This window comes from Callorhinus ursinus, unplaced genomic scaffold (assembly GCF_003265705.2).
Source record: "Callorhinus ursinus isolate GAN/ISIS: 27379988/994484 unplaced genomic scaffold, GSC_fseal_2.0 scaffold18, whole genome shotgun sequence".
NCBI classification, from domain to species: Eukaryota; Metazoa; Chordata; class Mammalia; order Carnivora; family Otariidae; genus Callorhinus; species Callorhinus ursinus.
Genome location: NW_027397080.1, coordinates 30,552,338 through 30,566,512, shown reverse-complemented (window position 1 = coordinate 30,566,512; position 14,175 = coordinate 30,552,338). Strand labels below are relative to the sequence as shown.

Sequence of the window (14,175 nt, the reverse complement as noted above, 5' to 3'; positions counted from 1 at the left end):
CTCCCGGAAAGAACAACTGTGTGTGACCTCCGCAGAGGGGCTGGTGCTTGGCCTGGGTTGAAGGAGTTCACCTGGGGAGCCCAGCGGGAAGGCAAGGGGCGCCGCAAGCGGGAGTGGGGGGTGCTGGGAGGGGTGGTAGCTTGTGCTGAAGGGAAAACACAAGGGAGGGAGAGTTTGGTGCCGCTGGAGGAGCAGGTTCAAGGGAGCCGGCAGGGAAAGGGGGTAGGGGGGAGGTCAGGCACACTAGCACCTCTGTACCACTGAGGTGTTTTGGATCTTCTCCTGTGGGTGATGATGGGCGGCTGCTGCAGGATGCTCAGCCAGGAAATGGCATTCGCTGTGGTAAGATTCATCCTCTCCCCCAGCAACGAGGCTCTGCGATGAACTGGAGTGGAGACAGTGAGCAGCGCAGCCCAGGGGTTTATGTAAACAAGTGAACGAAGACATAAACAGGATTACACATGCCTGTCTGTGCTCAAAAACAAGGGGAAAATGAACCAAAAATTAATTATAATGGTTACCTAAAAGGGGAGGCAGAAGAAGAGTGGAGGACGGGGCTGGAAGTTGGGCTTTTCTGAGCGCACCCTGTTCGGTAGTTTTAACTTTGGAAACTTCCTTTTTACATCCCTTTTTATATTTATTCATTTGAGACACAGAGATACAGAGAGAGAGCATGAGCTGGGGGAGAGGCAGAGCGAGAGGGAGAGGCAGGCTCCTCGCTGAGCCCGGAGCCTAACATGGGGCTCGATCCCAGGACCCCGGGATCGTGACCTGAGCCGAAGACAGATGCATAACCATCTGAGCCACCCAGACGCCCCCTGTTTTACATCCTTATAAAACAAAATTAAATTTTAAAGATCTTTTTAAATCCCTAAAACTTAACTTAAAATGTGAAAACATAGTACAATGACCGAATAGTTGTATATTGAGTTGTTAGCATACACAGAGAAGAATTTTTCCAAGTTATTTTAATTTACTAATTTTATTTTATTTATTTATTTTTTTAGTCTTGAGGTCTTTTATTTTCTTGACATTTATCATGCCATGAATTCATAGGGAATGGGTTCCAGCAGTTCGGGCTCCTTTGCATTAGTTCTCACACAGTGGGCTGCTCTGGGTGGGGCCGGCTGGCGCTTCAGCTGAACCCAAGGACCTTTCTCTTTGGCTCCCTTCTTTTTCTGATCATTTTCCTTCACACGCTTCAGGAAGCTGTCTCGGCTCTTTGCGTGTTTAATATGCTCAATGCGTACATTAATTCTCTTGGCAAGAATCTTGCCCTTAACTTGTTTGTTTACAACACTGCCAACAGCATGCTGAGCAACATTGTAGACTCTTCCAGTTTTGCCGTGGTAACATTTGCGGGGCATTCCTTTTTGAACAGTGCCCATTCCCTTGATGTCCACAATACCACCTTTCTTATAGATTCGCATGTATGTGGCCAAAGGAACAACTCCATGTTTTCTAAAAGGTCTAGAGAAGATGTAGCGGGTACCTCTCCTCTTTCCCTTTGTGTTGGTCATTTTGGCAAATTACTGGAAGATGGTGGTTCCAGCTGAAAGGCAATTTACTAATTTTATTTTTTAAAAGATTTTATTCATTTATCTGAGAGAGGGGGAGCGCGAGAGGCAGGAGGGTCAGAGGGAGAAGTAGATTCCCCACTGAGCATAAAGCCCAATGTGGGGCTCTATCCCAGGACCCTGACATCACGGCCTGAGCCAGACACTTAACCAGCTGAGCCACCCAGGCACCCCTAATTTATTTTTTTAAAGATTTTATTTTTAAGTAATCCCTACACCCAACATGGGACTCCAACCTACAACCCCGAGTTCAAGAGTTGCACGATCTACCAACTGAGCCAGCCAGGCCCCCACCCAAGTTATTTATTTATTTATTTATTTTAAAGATTTTTATTTTTTAAGCAATCTCTACACCTAATGTGGGGCTTGAATTCATGACCCTGGGATCCAGAGCTCCATGCTCCACCGACTGAACCAGCCAGGCGTCCCATCCAAGTTATCTTTAAACATGGTGATTTTACTATCACACCTAGTGGGGTAGGTGTGTCCTAAGGACAAGAAGAACTGCAGAGAAATCCAAACAGTACTCAGGAATCTTGTCAGTATCTGGTCAGTACAAGTATTGTTACTTTGAAGATGTATGCCCACCTGTGTGTAATTGCTACACTATGTTACTATATGGACATAATTATGTTTATGCCCTCAGTAACAAGATTTTCAGGATAATATAACAGAGATCCAAATATAAAAGCAAAAAGCTAAGTAAAAACCCTGTAATTTTAAATTCGAATTGGAAATATCAGCGTGACTTGATAAATTCTTTTTCTAAAGGGCTTGTATTTTATAGCCTTATGTACTTCTCAGGCCTGGAAACAACCATGAGCAGCAACAATGGACACCTTGTGCCTGGACAGTGGTCTCTCTCTTTCCCACCATGAGGAACCAGGGCTCCTTGGAGAGATGCCGAGTCCAGATCTGGGGCAAGGATATACAGGATGGGTCTGGGGTATCTTTTTAGGCCAGAAAACAAGAAATTTACCTAAAACTACTGGAGTCATGCCCAAAAGACACAGGGGCCATCTGGAACGGGCTCTTGGGACAACCTAAGCATCAAAAAAAAGAAAAAATCAGAGAAAGAATAAAACTGCAATGGATCAAAACATATCAAATATACAGAAAATTCATGAGCTCATATGGTGCTAAAACAATGAAAGAAAACTCACTGGTCAACTTTGGAGGTTGCTAGGGGAACAACTTATTATTCTATAAAGTGAAAACAGAGGAGAAGAAGCAGGTGTTTGTCCTGCCTTTTCTGTCCAAATTGTATTTTGGAGAAATCTCATAGTGGGTTCTGGGCTGCTGTAGCCAATGACCACAAACTGCCTGGCTTAAAAGAACAGAAATGTATTTTTTTTCCACAGTTCTGGAAACCATAAATCCGAAATTAAGGTATTGGCCGGGCCAAGGTCCCCCCAGGCCTCTAGGAGAGAGACCTTCCCTGTTTCTGTCAACTCTGATGCCTCCAGGCTCTTCTTGCCCAGGGCTGCCGGTCCCCAATCTCTGCCTCTGTCTTCACTTCTCTGCTCTCTGTGTCTGTGTCCCTCCGTCTGTCTCTTACAACACTTGTCATCGGCTCTAGGGCCCACCCGACAATCCAGGATGATCTCATCTCAGAATCCCTCATTAAAATAAAATTAAAAGTCCTTAATGGCATCTGCAAAGATCCTTTTTTTCAACTAAGGTCACATTCACAGTTTTCTGGGTGGATATACCTTTTTTGGAGGGGGCACCATTCAATCCACTACAGTTGGTGAATGGAAATTCTTCTTGGAGCAATTCCAGCTGGTAAATTCAACAGGAATCGTTTGGCAACCGCAGTGGAGAGGTGGACCCAGGTGATGATCCTCATCAGCTCCTAGCACCTGTAGGTGGAAGGTTGAGAAGGTCTTTGCCCAACAGCCTGGTTGCGCCGGCCACCTTTGGAGATACTCAGCAGTATTAACATCACTCCACATGAAATAAGCTAACATTCTGTGCCTCTTGGCGTACACAGCAGTGTCAGTCTAAGACGAGCTGCAAAAGAGAATTTTTTTCTGAGCCTGAATCTAATTAAGCCTGTAACTATGAGCAGTTTTCGGAAAATGCAGGGGATAGAAGACTAGGTGTTCACTGGGGAAGACAAAGGCTCCATGAAGACTGTCCTTCCCAAGAAACTATTCCAAATACCTGAGAAGAGTAGCTGGCGTCTAAGGGTGCTCAGTGACAATGTGCTGAATGAATGAATCTAGACTACAGAAAAAATTCCTTTTTTTAAATGTTTCCCTTTTTTTTTTTTAAGATTTTATTTATTTATTTGTGAGAGAGAGCGCGTGAGAAAGAGAGCCCAAGAGCGGGTAGAGTCAGAGGGAGAAGCAGACTCCTTGCTGAGCAGGGAGCCCGATGTGGGACTTGATCCCGGGATTCCGGGATCATGACCTGAGCCGAAGGCAGTCGCTTAACCAACTGAGCCACCCAGGCACCCTAGACTACAGAAAAAATTCCTAAAACGCAGCAAGAAAAGGACTAGCAACCTACAAGAAAAATCATAAACAGGGACAAGCTGACAATTTACAGGGGAGGAAACGGGAATGCCAATACATGCATGAAAAGGCTCGCTCTCACTAGTAATGAAGGTAATGAAAATGAAAACCACAATAAGGTGCCGTTTCACACCCCTAGCCTGGCACAAACTTCAAAAAGTCTGACAATATCAAGAACTGCTGAAGACAGGGGCCATCTTCATCCTCTGCTGGTAGGATTGTCAATGAAAGCAGCTTGGTGATTGATACCTATAATATGGAACACGTGCATGTTCTATGACCTAGAAACCCCACTCGTAGGAGTTTACCCTAGAGAAGCTTGATGTATGCACCAGAGACAAGAGTGTTCGCATCAGAATTACCTGGGCTTGAAACATACGGGAAACATCCTAAGCGTCTGGGAACAGGATAATGTACAATTATCATCTAGGTAGTAGAGTAGGAAAGAATGAATGAACCAGAACCACACATATCAACATGGGAGACGTTCACGAGCATGATGAGCCATAAAAGCAAATAGCAGGAAAAATATATAGTGTAATATTATTTCTAAAAAGTTGAACAATCATAGGGGCACCTGGCTGGTTCAGGCTTGATCTTGGGGTCGTGAGTTCGAGCCCCATGTTGGGTGCAGAGATTGCTTAAGAATAAAATCTTTAAAGAAAAAGTTGAACAATAACAAAATAATTATGTACATATATAATCTTGAGGTGGTATAATACACAGTAAAGGTGATTCATAAGAAAAACATCAAATTCAGAACAGTGGTGGTGTTCATTATGGGAGAGACGGAGGGGAACACAGGGATTTCACTTGTATCTACGATGATGTATTGCTTAAAGTGTATGGTGGACACATGGGTGTTCATTACTCTTTATTAATTATTATTAATACCTTAAGAAATATGAATCTCATCATGTCACTTTCCTACTCAAAACCCTCCAATGGTTTCCCATTACACTTCAACCAAATACCAAGGCCTAATTGTGGTCTCTACCATTTGGCCCCTGATTACTTCCTGGATATCATCTGTCCCTTTTTTTTTTTTAATTTTTTATTGTTATGTTAATCACCATGCATTACATCATTTGTTTTTGATGTAGTATCATCTGTCCCTTTTGCTTCTGAACTCGGGCTATAGTGTTCTTCAGACATACCAAATATATTGCAACCACAGGGCCTTTGCACATACGATTCTCACCACACTGAATGTAGGGCACAGGCTTCTGTTCTTTTTTGCTGTGCTTCTCCACCCACATCACCAGAAAAGCCACCAGGCCATCTTCTGTTTTGCCCCAGAGATTGACAATGAGCTTGAGATGACCCTGGCTGTCTCAGGTAACACTGTGGTGGGCTGCTTCACCGTTTTGCCCTGATCTGCAATTCCAGGGTTGGGGCCATTGCTATGTGATCCTGTTCAGGGCAGAGTCATCTGTGGATTGGGAGAAGAGCTTGCAGAATGGCGCTAGGAAGGATGCGCTGTGGAGGAGGGATGGCCTGTCATCCAAGGTAGAATCATGGTGGTCTCCAGAATCCTCTCCAGTGGATTCCTGGGCCGATGAGCCTCATGCTCCCTCCAGCCGCCCTGGGCCACTGGCAGATTCAGACAAGGGCCCAGGGCACAGCTCCAAGTGCAGGGAGTGAGGCTGGTGGGGGCTCAGCGCTGACCCAGCTTCTGCGGGCGTGTTAATTATAAGGGTCACTCACATTTGTGTTGTGCTTCAAAAGTTACCGAAAGTTCCCATAGACCTCATTTCCCCTTGAGCCTCACAGCAGTGCCATGTGGTGGGGACTCTGACTCCCAAATTCGAGGCAGGGAAATTGAGGCCCAGAGTGCCTCAGGGATAGAACTGGGATTCTGTGTCTTTCCACTGTCCTGTGATACCTCCCTTTGGGGCGGGGAGGAAGATCAGGCAATGCTCCCACCAGGGGTGGGAAAGGTCCAAAAAAACGTCATGGCTTTCAGCACTCAGGGAGCAACTATGAGGACAAAAACCTCAGTTTCAGGCACACTTGCTCCTGAGCAAGCTTATTTCCCCCGCACCTCTTATAGACCCGTGAGGACACTGACTCGTATTTCCAGGTCACGGGCCCTCCCTGGCACTACGTGTGGTTTCTCACCGAGGCCCAAGGGTTTGGGAGGGAGCTCGAGGAAGGCAGGAAGCCGCTGGTCTGACCAGAAACTCACTCACACGCTAGTGTTCCCGGGGCCCCACCAGGCCACGGCCACACTCCTGGGAGTCACAGGAGGCGGCGGGAGGCAGGGGCACCTGTCACTGCCACGTGAGCATGTGGGGGGGGGGTGCCAGGGACGGAGCTTGCTGGGCACAGCAGTGGGAGGGGTGGGAGCTGGAAAAGAAGGGGAGGCTGGGGCAGACGGGGTGGCACGAGTTGTCTTTTTAGGGAGGTGTCCACAGCCATCCGGCCTGGCCAACCTGCTCACCAGCCCGGCTGGGAGCTTTGGCCTCCTCACTGTCCAGGGCCTTCCAGGGGCTCCTGGGGGAGGGGAGGCCTCGGGCCTGAGGCAGCAGAAATGAGAGGGAGAGACCAGGAAGTGACCCTGGGAGGGGCTGTCCACCCTGCAACGCTTGCAGGTAAAATTCTTCTATTGAAGTTTTTATTTTTTATTATTACTATATTTTTCTATAAAAGTTTTTAAACACCTTAGTATGTTTCAGCCCATTAGGCTTGCTCAGTTTTGATGTAGCAAGAAAATGGGAATTTTGCAAATGTCTAACCCTAAAGAATTCATCTGAAGACCGGGCGGGCATGACATTTGTGTGTGCGTGTACAAAGAGATCCGGAAGTTTCCACACCAAGGATTTAAATCAAAGAGTCTTCTTGGGTGGGTTAGAGTATGACATTTTCCTGACTCATGAACGAGCATTACCTCTGTAGTGAGAAAAACACACACACACACAACAAAAGAAAGAAGGAAAAATCTGGAATCTTCTAGCATGATCAATTTTTCCACTTTTCTGTGGTCAATTAAATTGTGTTTTAATTGTATCAAAAGGTTGAAAATGAAAGTTTTTCATCATCCACTGACATTTTTACAACTTCTCCGGAAACTATAAATATTACTGTCTAATTGTGTTACTGCTTTACTGTTAATTTATGATCCCAGCTGTTCACTGTTACAAACAACACACACCAGGAATCTAGCTGAATTTAGTTTAAAAACGAAAACAAACAAAAACACCCAAGAAGAAAACTTAAAAGGCTTCAGGCGGTATTAATTTCAGGCTGACGTTATTTCCCTCAGAGTGTCCTCGTGAACACTTTTTGAAGTAAATTGCTGGGGTCAATTTTGTTTCCCCCCAGCTTTTCCCCCCAGCAGTGGTGGAAGGTCCCAGGGCACATCCTATCTCAGGGACAGCACAGAGACTCTGCTCCTCAAACAGCCTCAAAACCAGCTTCACGCTGTCACTGGACAAAAGCCACGGGCGGCCGCCCCCTCGGGGCCAGACGCGGCCGGTCTGGGAGCAGAAGCGGGAAGACCCCCTTGGCAGGCCCTGAATCCCAATTCCAACATTCCAGGATGGGGCTTGTGTGCCTTCAAGGTCCTCGAGAGCAGTCGTGAGTAACACAACATCCCTCAGACACAGCCCGTTAGCAGTTCCAGGGTGCTCTCAGCGGGTGTTTCTCTCGTCAGTGCCGGAACTTTCCACAAGGCCTTCTGTGTTGGTGCCATTTTGTGGAAAACTAAGGAAAGCAAAGGTTTCGCTGCAGACGGACGGCCGTGCTGAGCAGGTGGGCTGGGTTTGCAGACGAGTTGTTGCCCCCCAGTGGCCACTCTGAGGATGGCGGGGCCCCTTGGAGAGCTTTCCTCCCATTTTTCACATTGGTAAACTGAGGTACGGGGAACCCATAAAGGTCTCGGGGTAAGTTACAACCACCACAGCGCATGTCCCTGAACTCCTGTTCTTATTCACACAGGAAGGCGGGCGTGGGACTGCCCTGGGCTGTGGTCCCTCCTGCCTCCACCATTTTCTGAATATCAAAGCACCTTCACACCTGGCTGACAGATGCCCAACTCTTCCTATCCACCCTCTTGTTACCAGGGGCCTGCCTCCCCCCAGCTGAAAGGGACAGGCCGGCCATTCAGATGCCCCTCTAGAGCCCCACTGACATCTGAGGACCTAGGCCATTCAGAGGGAGCCGGCACGGGCAACCCCGGGCCTCCCACGAGTGGACGCTCAGGTTGCAGACATCAGGTCCTTCCGGAGACAGGTGCTGTGCAGAGAGAGGGAGGGTCAGTGTGGCTGAGGGCTGTGGGCAATGAGCCGCTGGTGACGGCTGGACGCCCGCCCTCGGCTTCCACAGAAATTCCCCATGAGGCCTCCATGGAGCCGATTTAATTGCATTTCTGCTCCTCACAAACACACACTCTCCAACGAGGACACAACACAGCTTTCATTTTGTTTGCGCCTCAGAAACAACCAGGGAGGCTGGAGGGCCTGGTTAGGAAACTGAGACCAGAGAGTGTGCTCTGACACACAGCCTCTTAGTGGACAAGTGGGAACTCAACTCCAAGTCCTGTGCTCCAGCCACTTTCTCGCTGACCCTTCGGGTCCCTGGGACTGGCCTAGGGAACAAGTCAGCAAGAAGAAGGGGGTGCATTGGGGTGCATCCCAGCAGCCTCACCAAAGGAGACCCCTTGGGCTGAGGTTTTGGGTGTTGGGACTTGAGCATCTTCCGAACTCGTGTTAGATGTTCCATTGGCCCCTACTCCAGAGTTCCCTGCCCCACGCCTGGCAGCCTAACAGGTGCCTGTGGTTGCAAGCTGAGGGGCGAGGGATCCCCAACCACTCCAGGGTGGGCCTCTCAAATGTTGGTCTCTGTTTCAGTGCGGACATGAGAAAAGCCTGCTGACGCACATCCTTCTTCTTCTTCTTCTTTTTTTTTTTTAAGATTTTATTTTTAAGTGATCTCTACACCCAACGTGGGGCTCAAATCCACAACTCTGAGATCAAGAGTTGCATGATCTACCGACAGCCAGCCAGGCACCCCTGATGCCCACCCATCCTAGAAGCAGACAGAGATGGATAAACAGAGCCCTGGACGGGGAAAGTAAAAATCCAGATGGGACCGCTAGCCCTTGTCAAGGATAAAAAGCCCCACGTTCACGGAAGGGGTGTCTGAGGCGGTGCCCCACTGCCCATGCTCAAGAACAAGGGCACCATACGTTCTGCTCACTCTGTCCGCCAAACCCAGTCCACCTGGTGAGCTCTCCACATTTAAGAACAAGGAACAGAGGTGCAGGGACATTAAGCAACTTGATCCAGGTGTCTTGGGTATGAAACAGCAAAGCAAGATCTAGAACCTAGGTCTTCTGTGTCTCAGGCCGGTGATCTCTCTACTACATTTCCCACCTGAGCGGACCTTGTAGGGCTCCTGTCAAAGGTTCACCATCAGAGATTAAAAATCCTTTATGGTCGGGGTGCCTGACTCTCTTGATTTCAGCTCAGATCTTGATCTCAGGGTTGTGAGTTTAAAATAAAAAAAAATCCTCTAGGGGCGCCTGGGTGGCTCAGTCGGTTAAGCATCTGCCTTTGGCTCAAGTCATGATCTCAGGGTCCAGGGATCAAGTCCCGAGTCGGGCTTCCTGCTCATCGGGGAATCTGCTTCTCCCTCTGCCCCTGCCCCTCCCCCTGCTCGCGCTCTCTCGCTCACTCATTCTCTCAAATAAACAAATAAAACCTTTAAAAAAGTCCTCTATGGTCAACAAGCTTCTCTTTGAAAGTGAAAACACTACAGGGCAAGCTAATAGTGTAGGTCTAAATCTCTAGTTGGCAGTGAAATATTGCTCTGACTTGCTTTGTTCTTTAGGGAACTATTTTATATAAGACTGTTTTCAGAGACAGCAAATCCAGATCAGACAGGTTTTAGCAGCAAAGGAAGTCTATTGGTTTACCTAACTGGAAAATTCAGGGGAGGTCTGGCTTCGAGCAGAGCTGATCCCAGTGCTCACACCATGCCATCAGCGTGGAGCTCGTTGTCCCTCAGCTCTGCTCTGTCTCGTTCTCACGTGAGCCTTCCCCCCAGGGTGGGCCCCAGCAGCTGCAGGATTCCCTCCTCTCAGCTCCACAGCCAAGGGGGAGACCTGGAATAGAGACCCGCATCCAAAGTGGGACCCTGGAGAGAAGATCTTCAGCAAAATGGAGACCAGTAAAGAAGTCCACCCAGTGACAGGAGATGGCGAGGAAACCTGACGGTCCAGGTCTCAGACACTGAGGGAGGGGTAAAAACGTAGGCCTTGCGGGGGGCACCTGGGTGGCTCAGTCGTTAAGTGTCTGCCTTCAGCTCAGGTCATGGTCCCAGGGTCCTGGGATCGAGCCCCGCATCGGGCTCCCAGCTCCGCGGGAAGCCTGCTTCTCCCTCTCCCGCTCCCCCCGCTTGTGTTCCCTCTCTCGCTGTGTCTCTCTCTGCCAAATAAATAAATAAATAAAAATCTTTAAAACAAAAACAAACAAACAAAACAAATGTAGGCCTTGGGCATTCCAGAAGCACAGGCCGGCCCTCTGCTGGCTTTAGGGTTCAAATGCACATGATGTGCATGTTAAAAGAATACAAAAATAAAAGCAGGGAAGAAAAAAGTAAACCAAAAGTTTGACAACAACTTCAGGTGACTGACGGGAACAAACACAAAAATATTTTGGGCATAATTGCAGATATTTAATAATGACCAGCGATTTTAGGTGACATTAAGAAGTTCTTTTGAATTTTGGTATATGAAATAGAGGTATTGTATAAAAACAAGGCTTTATTTTTTTAAGATTTATTTGTTTATTTGGAGGGGGAGGGGCAGAGGGAGAGAGAATCTCAAGCAGACTCCGTGCTCAGCACAGAGCCTGACATGGGGCTTGATCCTGTATCCCTGAGATCATGACCTGAGCTGAAATCAAGAGTCAGATGTTCAACTGACTGAGCCACCCAGGGACCCCAACAAGGCTTTATTTTTTAGAGATCCATAGTATATTTCAGGATGAAATGTCATGATGTCTGTAATGTACCCTTAAATATTTCAGCAAAGAAGGAGGAGAGGAAATATGGCAAATTTATAAGTTGGTTTTTTTTTTTTAAATCATTCCTTGGTCGGGGGGGAAATGGTCATTACGAGGATGTGTCTAGGAGTCGTAGGTGTTTGCAGCCTTTCTAGACTGAGAATAGGAACAGAGACAGCAGGGCAACAAGAAGTGGGGCCCGGGACCCTCACGGTTGGTCACATCCTGTCCCCTTACAGGAGCAAACAGGTGAATTGCAAAGTCAGGCAATTTGACAGGAGCCCTGACCCCTGTTCACGCCCCATTTCCAACCGGCCAGTGGTGCTGACCCACCCCTCTCAGAAAGCAAAGCGCTCAGGTCCTTCCTTCCCTGGTGACCCCGAGACAGGGCCAGGGTGCTGGCACCCACCAGTCCATGTAGGTACAGACCCTGCATCACCCAAGAAAAGGCTTTCACTCTGAGGCTCTTGTCCGGAGGATGGAAATGATTAGTGGGGCTCCCTTTCCACCAGGACATGGCCTGGGGGCAGACTCTGGGGACAGAAGGTGGCTGAGATGGCAGGTTCCCTTGGACCTGAATGACAAAGGGGGGTGTGATGTCCGCGTGCCCTCACCCAGGTGCCGAGCAGGGGTCTAGGACGGGACCAAGGGACGGGGGTCATACAAAGGTGGGGACTAAGGGCTGGGCTCCAAGCAGGAAGGCTGGGGACCCGTGTGGGAAGGACATCCAGCTGGGGGAAGCTGCCTGCTCTCACTCACACTGAATACTTGGGGTCACCCACCACGAGCAGCACTCTGCAAGCTGACTGAGTTGGCTTCCCCAGAAGCAGAGCCTGATCGAGGATTCCAGGGCAAGTCGGTCATTTGGATAGGGGAAGAAAATGAGCAGGCATCCGCTGCTTCAGCCCCCAGAGTTGCACAAACGTGTAGAACACCCTCAGACTGATCCCACCGGAGGGACGAGGGCACCCCGAGGCGTCTGCACATCAACTCCGCCGGCAAGTGGGGGACAGGGCTGCCACAGGGGCGGCCACCCCCAGCTCTCGTGGGTCACCCTGGGCTCAGAAGACCCTCTGGGGAAAGAGGAGAGCAGAGCCGGGATTCACAGCTATGCTGTCTGGCTCCAGAGCCCAGCTGGAATGGGCTGGGCTGTGTTTAGAGATGGCGAATTGCCCGTCAATGAAGGCATTCATGCAGAGGCCTGATGACAACAGTAGGAATGTTGAACAAGGGATTCCTACCAGGGACAGGGACTAAGAGACAAAGTCCCTTTCAGTATTGAAATCCATGATCTTTTGAATGGGTAGGGCTCGGGGGAGGCTAAAACGCCCCCCACCCCTTGAGTGGGCTCCAGGAGTTCCACAAATACACCCCCGCCCCCTCGAGTTCACACAGGACCCGCTGGGCAATTAACTGACATGCGGGCTGGTTTTCTAGCAGACTGACCACCAAGCAGGCAGTGAGGGCCTGCCTGGGAGACACCTGGCCCCACCCCTGGGGGACAGCACATCGGAGCCCAAACCCTGCTAGCCGTGCAATCAGCCAGCCCAGAGGCCTCTCCCCCAAGCCCTTCCTGATGCCCGTGAGCCCTGTTAGCCTCAGGGAAGCTCAGGGCTGTCCAGACCCCACGTGGACAAGGCTGGCTCCACCTCACCTCCTGGGCTCAGGGTTCTCATCTGTAAAATGAGGACAATGATGAGACCATCACCGAGGTCCCAACTTTCAGGGACTGTGGGGTTCAGGCAAGGGAGTGGCGGCCAAGCCTGGGCTTCTAGAACAGCTCAGTCACTCTTGGTGAAGCTGAGAATAGCACAGTCTGAATTACAAAGAAGCCTGGGTTGTGGAATCATTACAATATGCTCTATGTTTTCTTCATTCAAGTACACAACATATGGCAGATTGTTAATCAAGTACTTAGAACCCCGAGATCTTGGCTCACGCCCTTCCTTCTGGGAACTTTGACCTAAGCAACCTTCCTTATCTACAGAGTCACCTTCTTGCAGCACCTGGGCTTAGGCATGAAGATTGCTGTGTTAACCAAGCAAAGTACAAAGAACTAGTCTTCATTCTCACACGAAGCACGAGACAGGGGCATGTGCAGTGACTCAGTCTGAACCCCAAACCTCAGAACAACAATGCTGCCAAGGCCGCCCAGGGAGGGTCTGCGGCTGTTGCAGCTTGGAGCCCCGGGTCACCTGGTTGGGAATTAAACCCAGTCAATAAGCACTTATTGAGCACCTGCTGGAAGCGCTGGGAAGGCATACGCTAAGTGCCGTCAAGCACCCTGCTCTCCAAGGCTGTGCCACCTGCATGGGGTAGCTGATGGAGGGAATGCTGTTCGGTACAATGGACATGGGGAAGAAATCCCAAGAAATTTAGGGCCTTGCTTCTAGGACATGGGAGTCTGTGGCCGAGTGGGGACTAGACTTTAGGCCTCTTGATTTCCAAGATCACACCAACTCTCCACCGCATGCACAATGCCTAGAGACAGGTGGTTTACCGAGGTGAATTTTTAATATATTTTTATTAATCATTTCTTTTATTTAAAATGTACAAATTGATATTTGGACATATACATACATCCGTGATATTACCCCACAGTCAAGATAATGAACATTTCCATTATTCCAAAAGTTACCCCCAGGCAGCGACTGATCTGTTTTCTGTAACTTTAGATTAGTTTGCATTTTTAAGAGATTTTATTTATTTGAGAGAGAGGAAGGAGCAGAGGGAGAGGGAGAGAGAATCCCAAGCAGACTCCCTGCTGAGTGTAGAGCCTGACTCGGGGCTTGATCTCACTCACGACCTGGACTGAAATCAAGAATTGGAAGCTTAACTGATTGAGCCACCAAGGTGCCCTGATTAGTTTGCATTTTCTACAATTTTATATAATTGAAATAATACAGTATGTACTTTTTGTGGGGGGCGGAGTCTGGCTTCTTTCACTCACCAGAATTACCTTGAGATCCATGCATATTGTAGCACTTGTCCATCATTCCTATCTTTTTATTGCTGAGTAGTACTCTGTTGTATGGATGTACCACAATTGGTTTATCCACTCACCTAGGGATG

At 48.8% G+C, this 14,175-nt stretch overlaps 1 protein-coding gene across 1 annotated transcript; it reads right to left on the bottom strand.

Moving 5' to 3' along the window:
• Positions 1-1,037: 1,037 nt before the first annotated feature.
• On the bottom strand, positions 1,038-1,537 carry LOC112812194 (large ribosomal subunit protein eL21-like). The gene has a single exon (XM_073903629.1). It carries the CDS (start codon positions 1,518-1,520, stop codon positions 1,038-1,040), a length of 483 nt encoding a protein of 160 aa, XP_073759730.1. The 5' UTR covers positions 1,521-1,537.
• Between the last annotated feature and the right edge of the window lie 12,638 nt (positions 1,538-14,175).

Bases quoted from the DNA above. Each gene is read 5' to 3' on its own strand.
- LOC112812194 (XM_073903629.1), bottom strand. From the start codon at position 1,520: ATGACCAACACAAAGGGAAAGAGGAGAGGTACCCGCTACATCTTCTCT.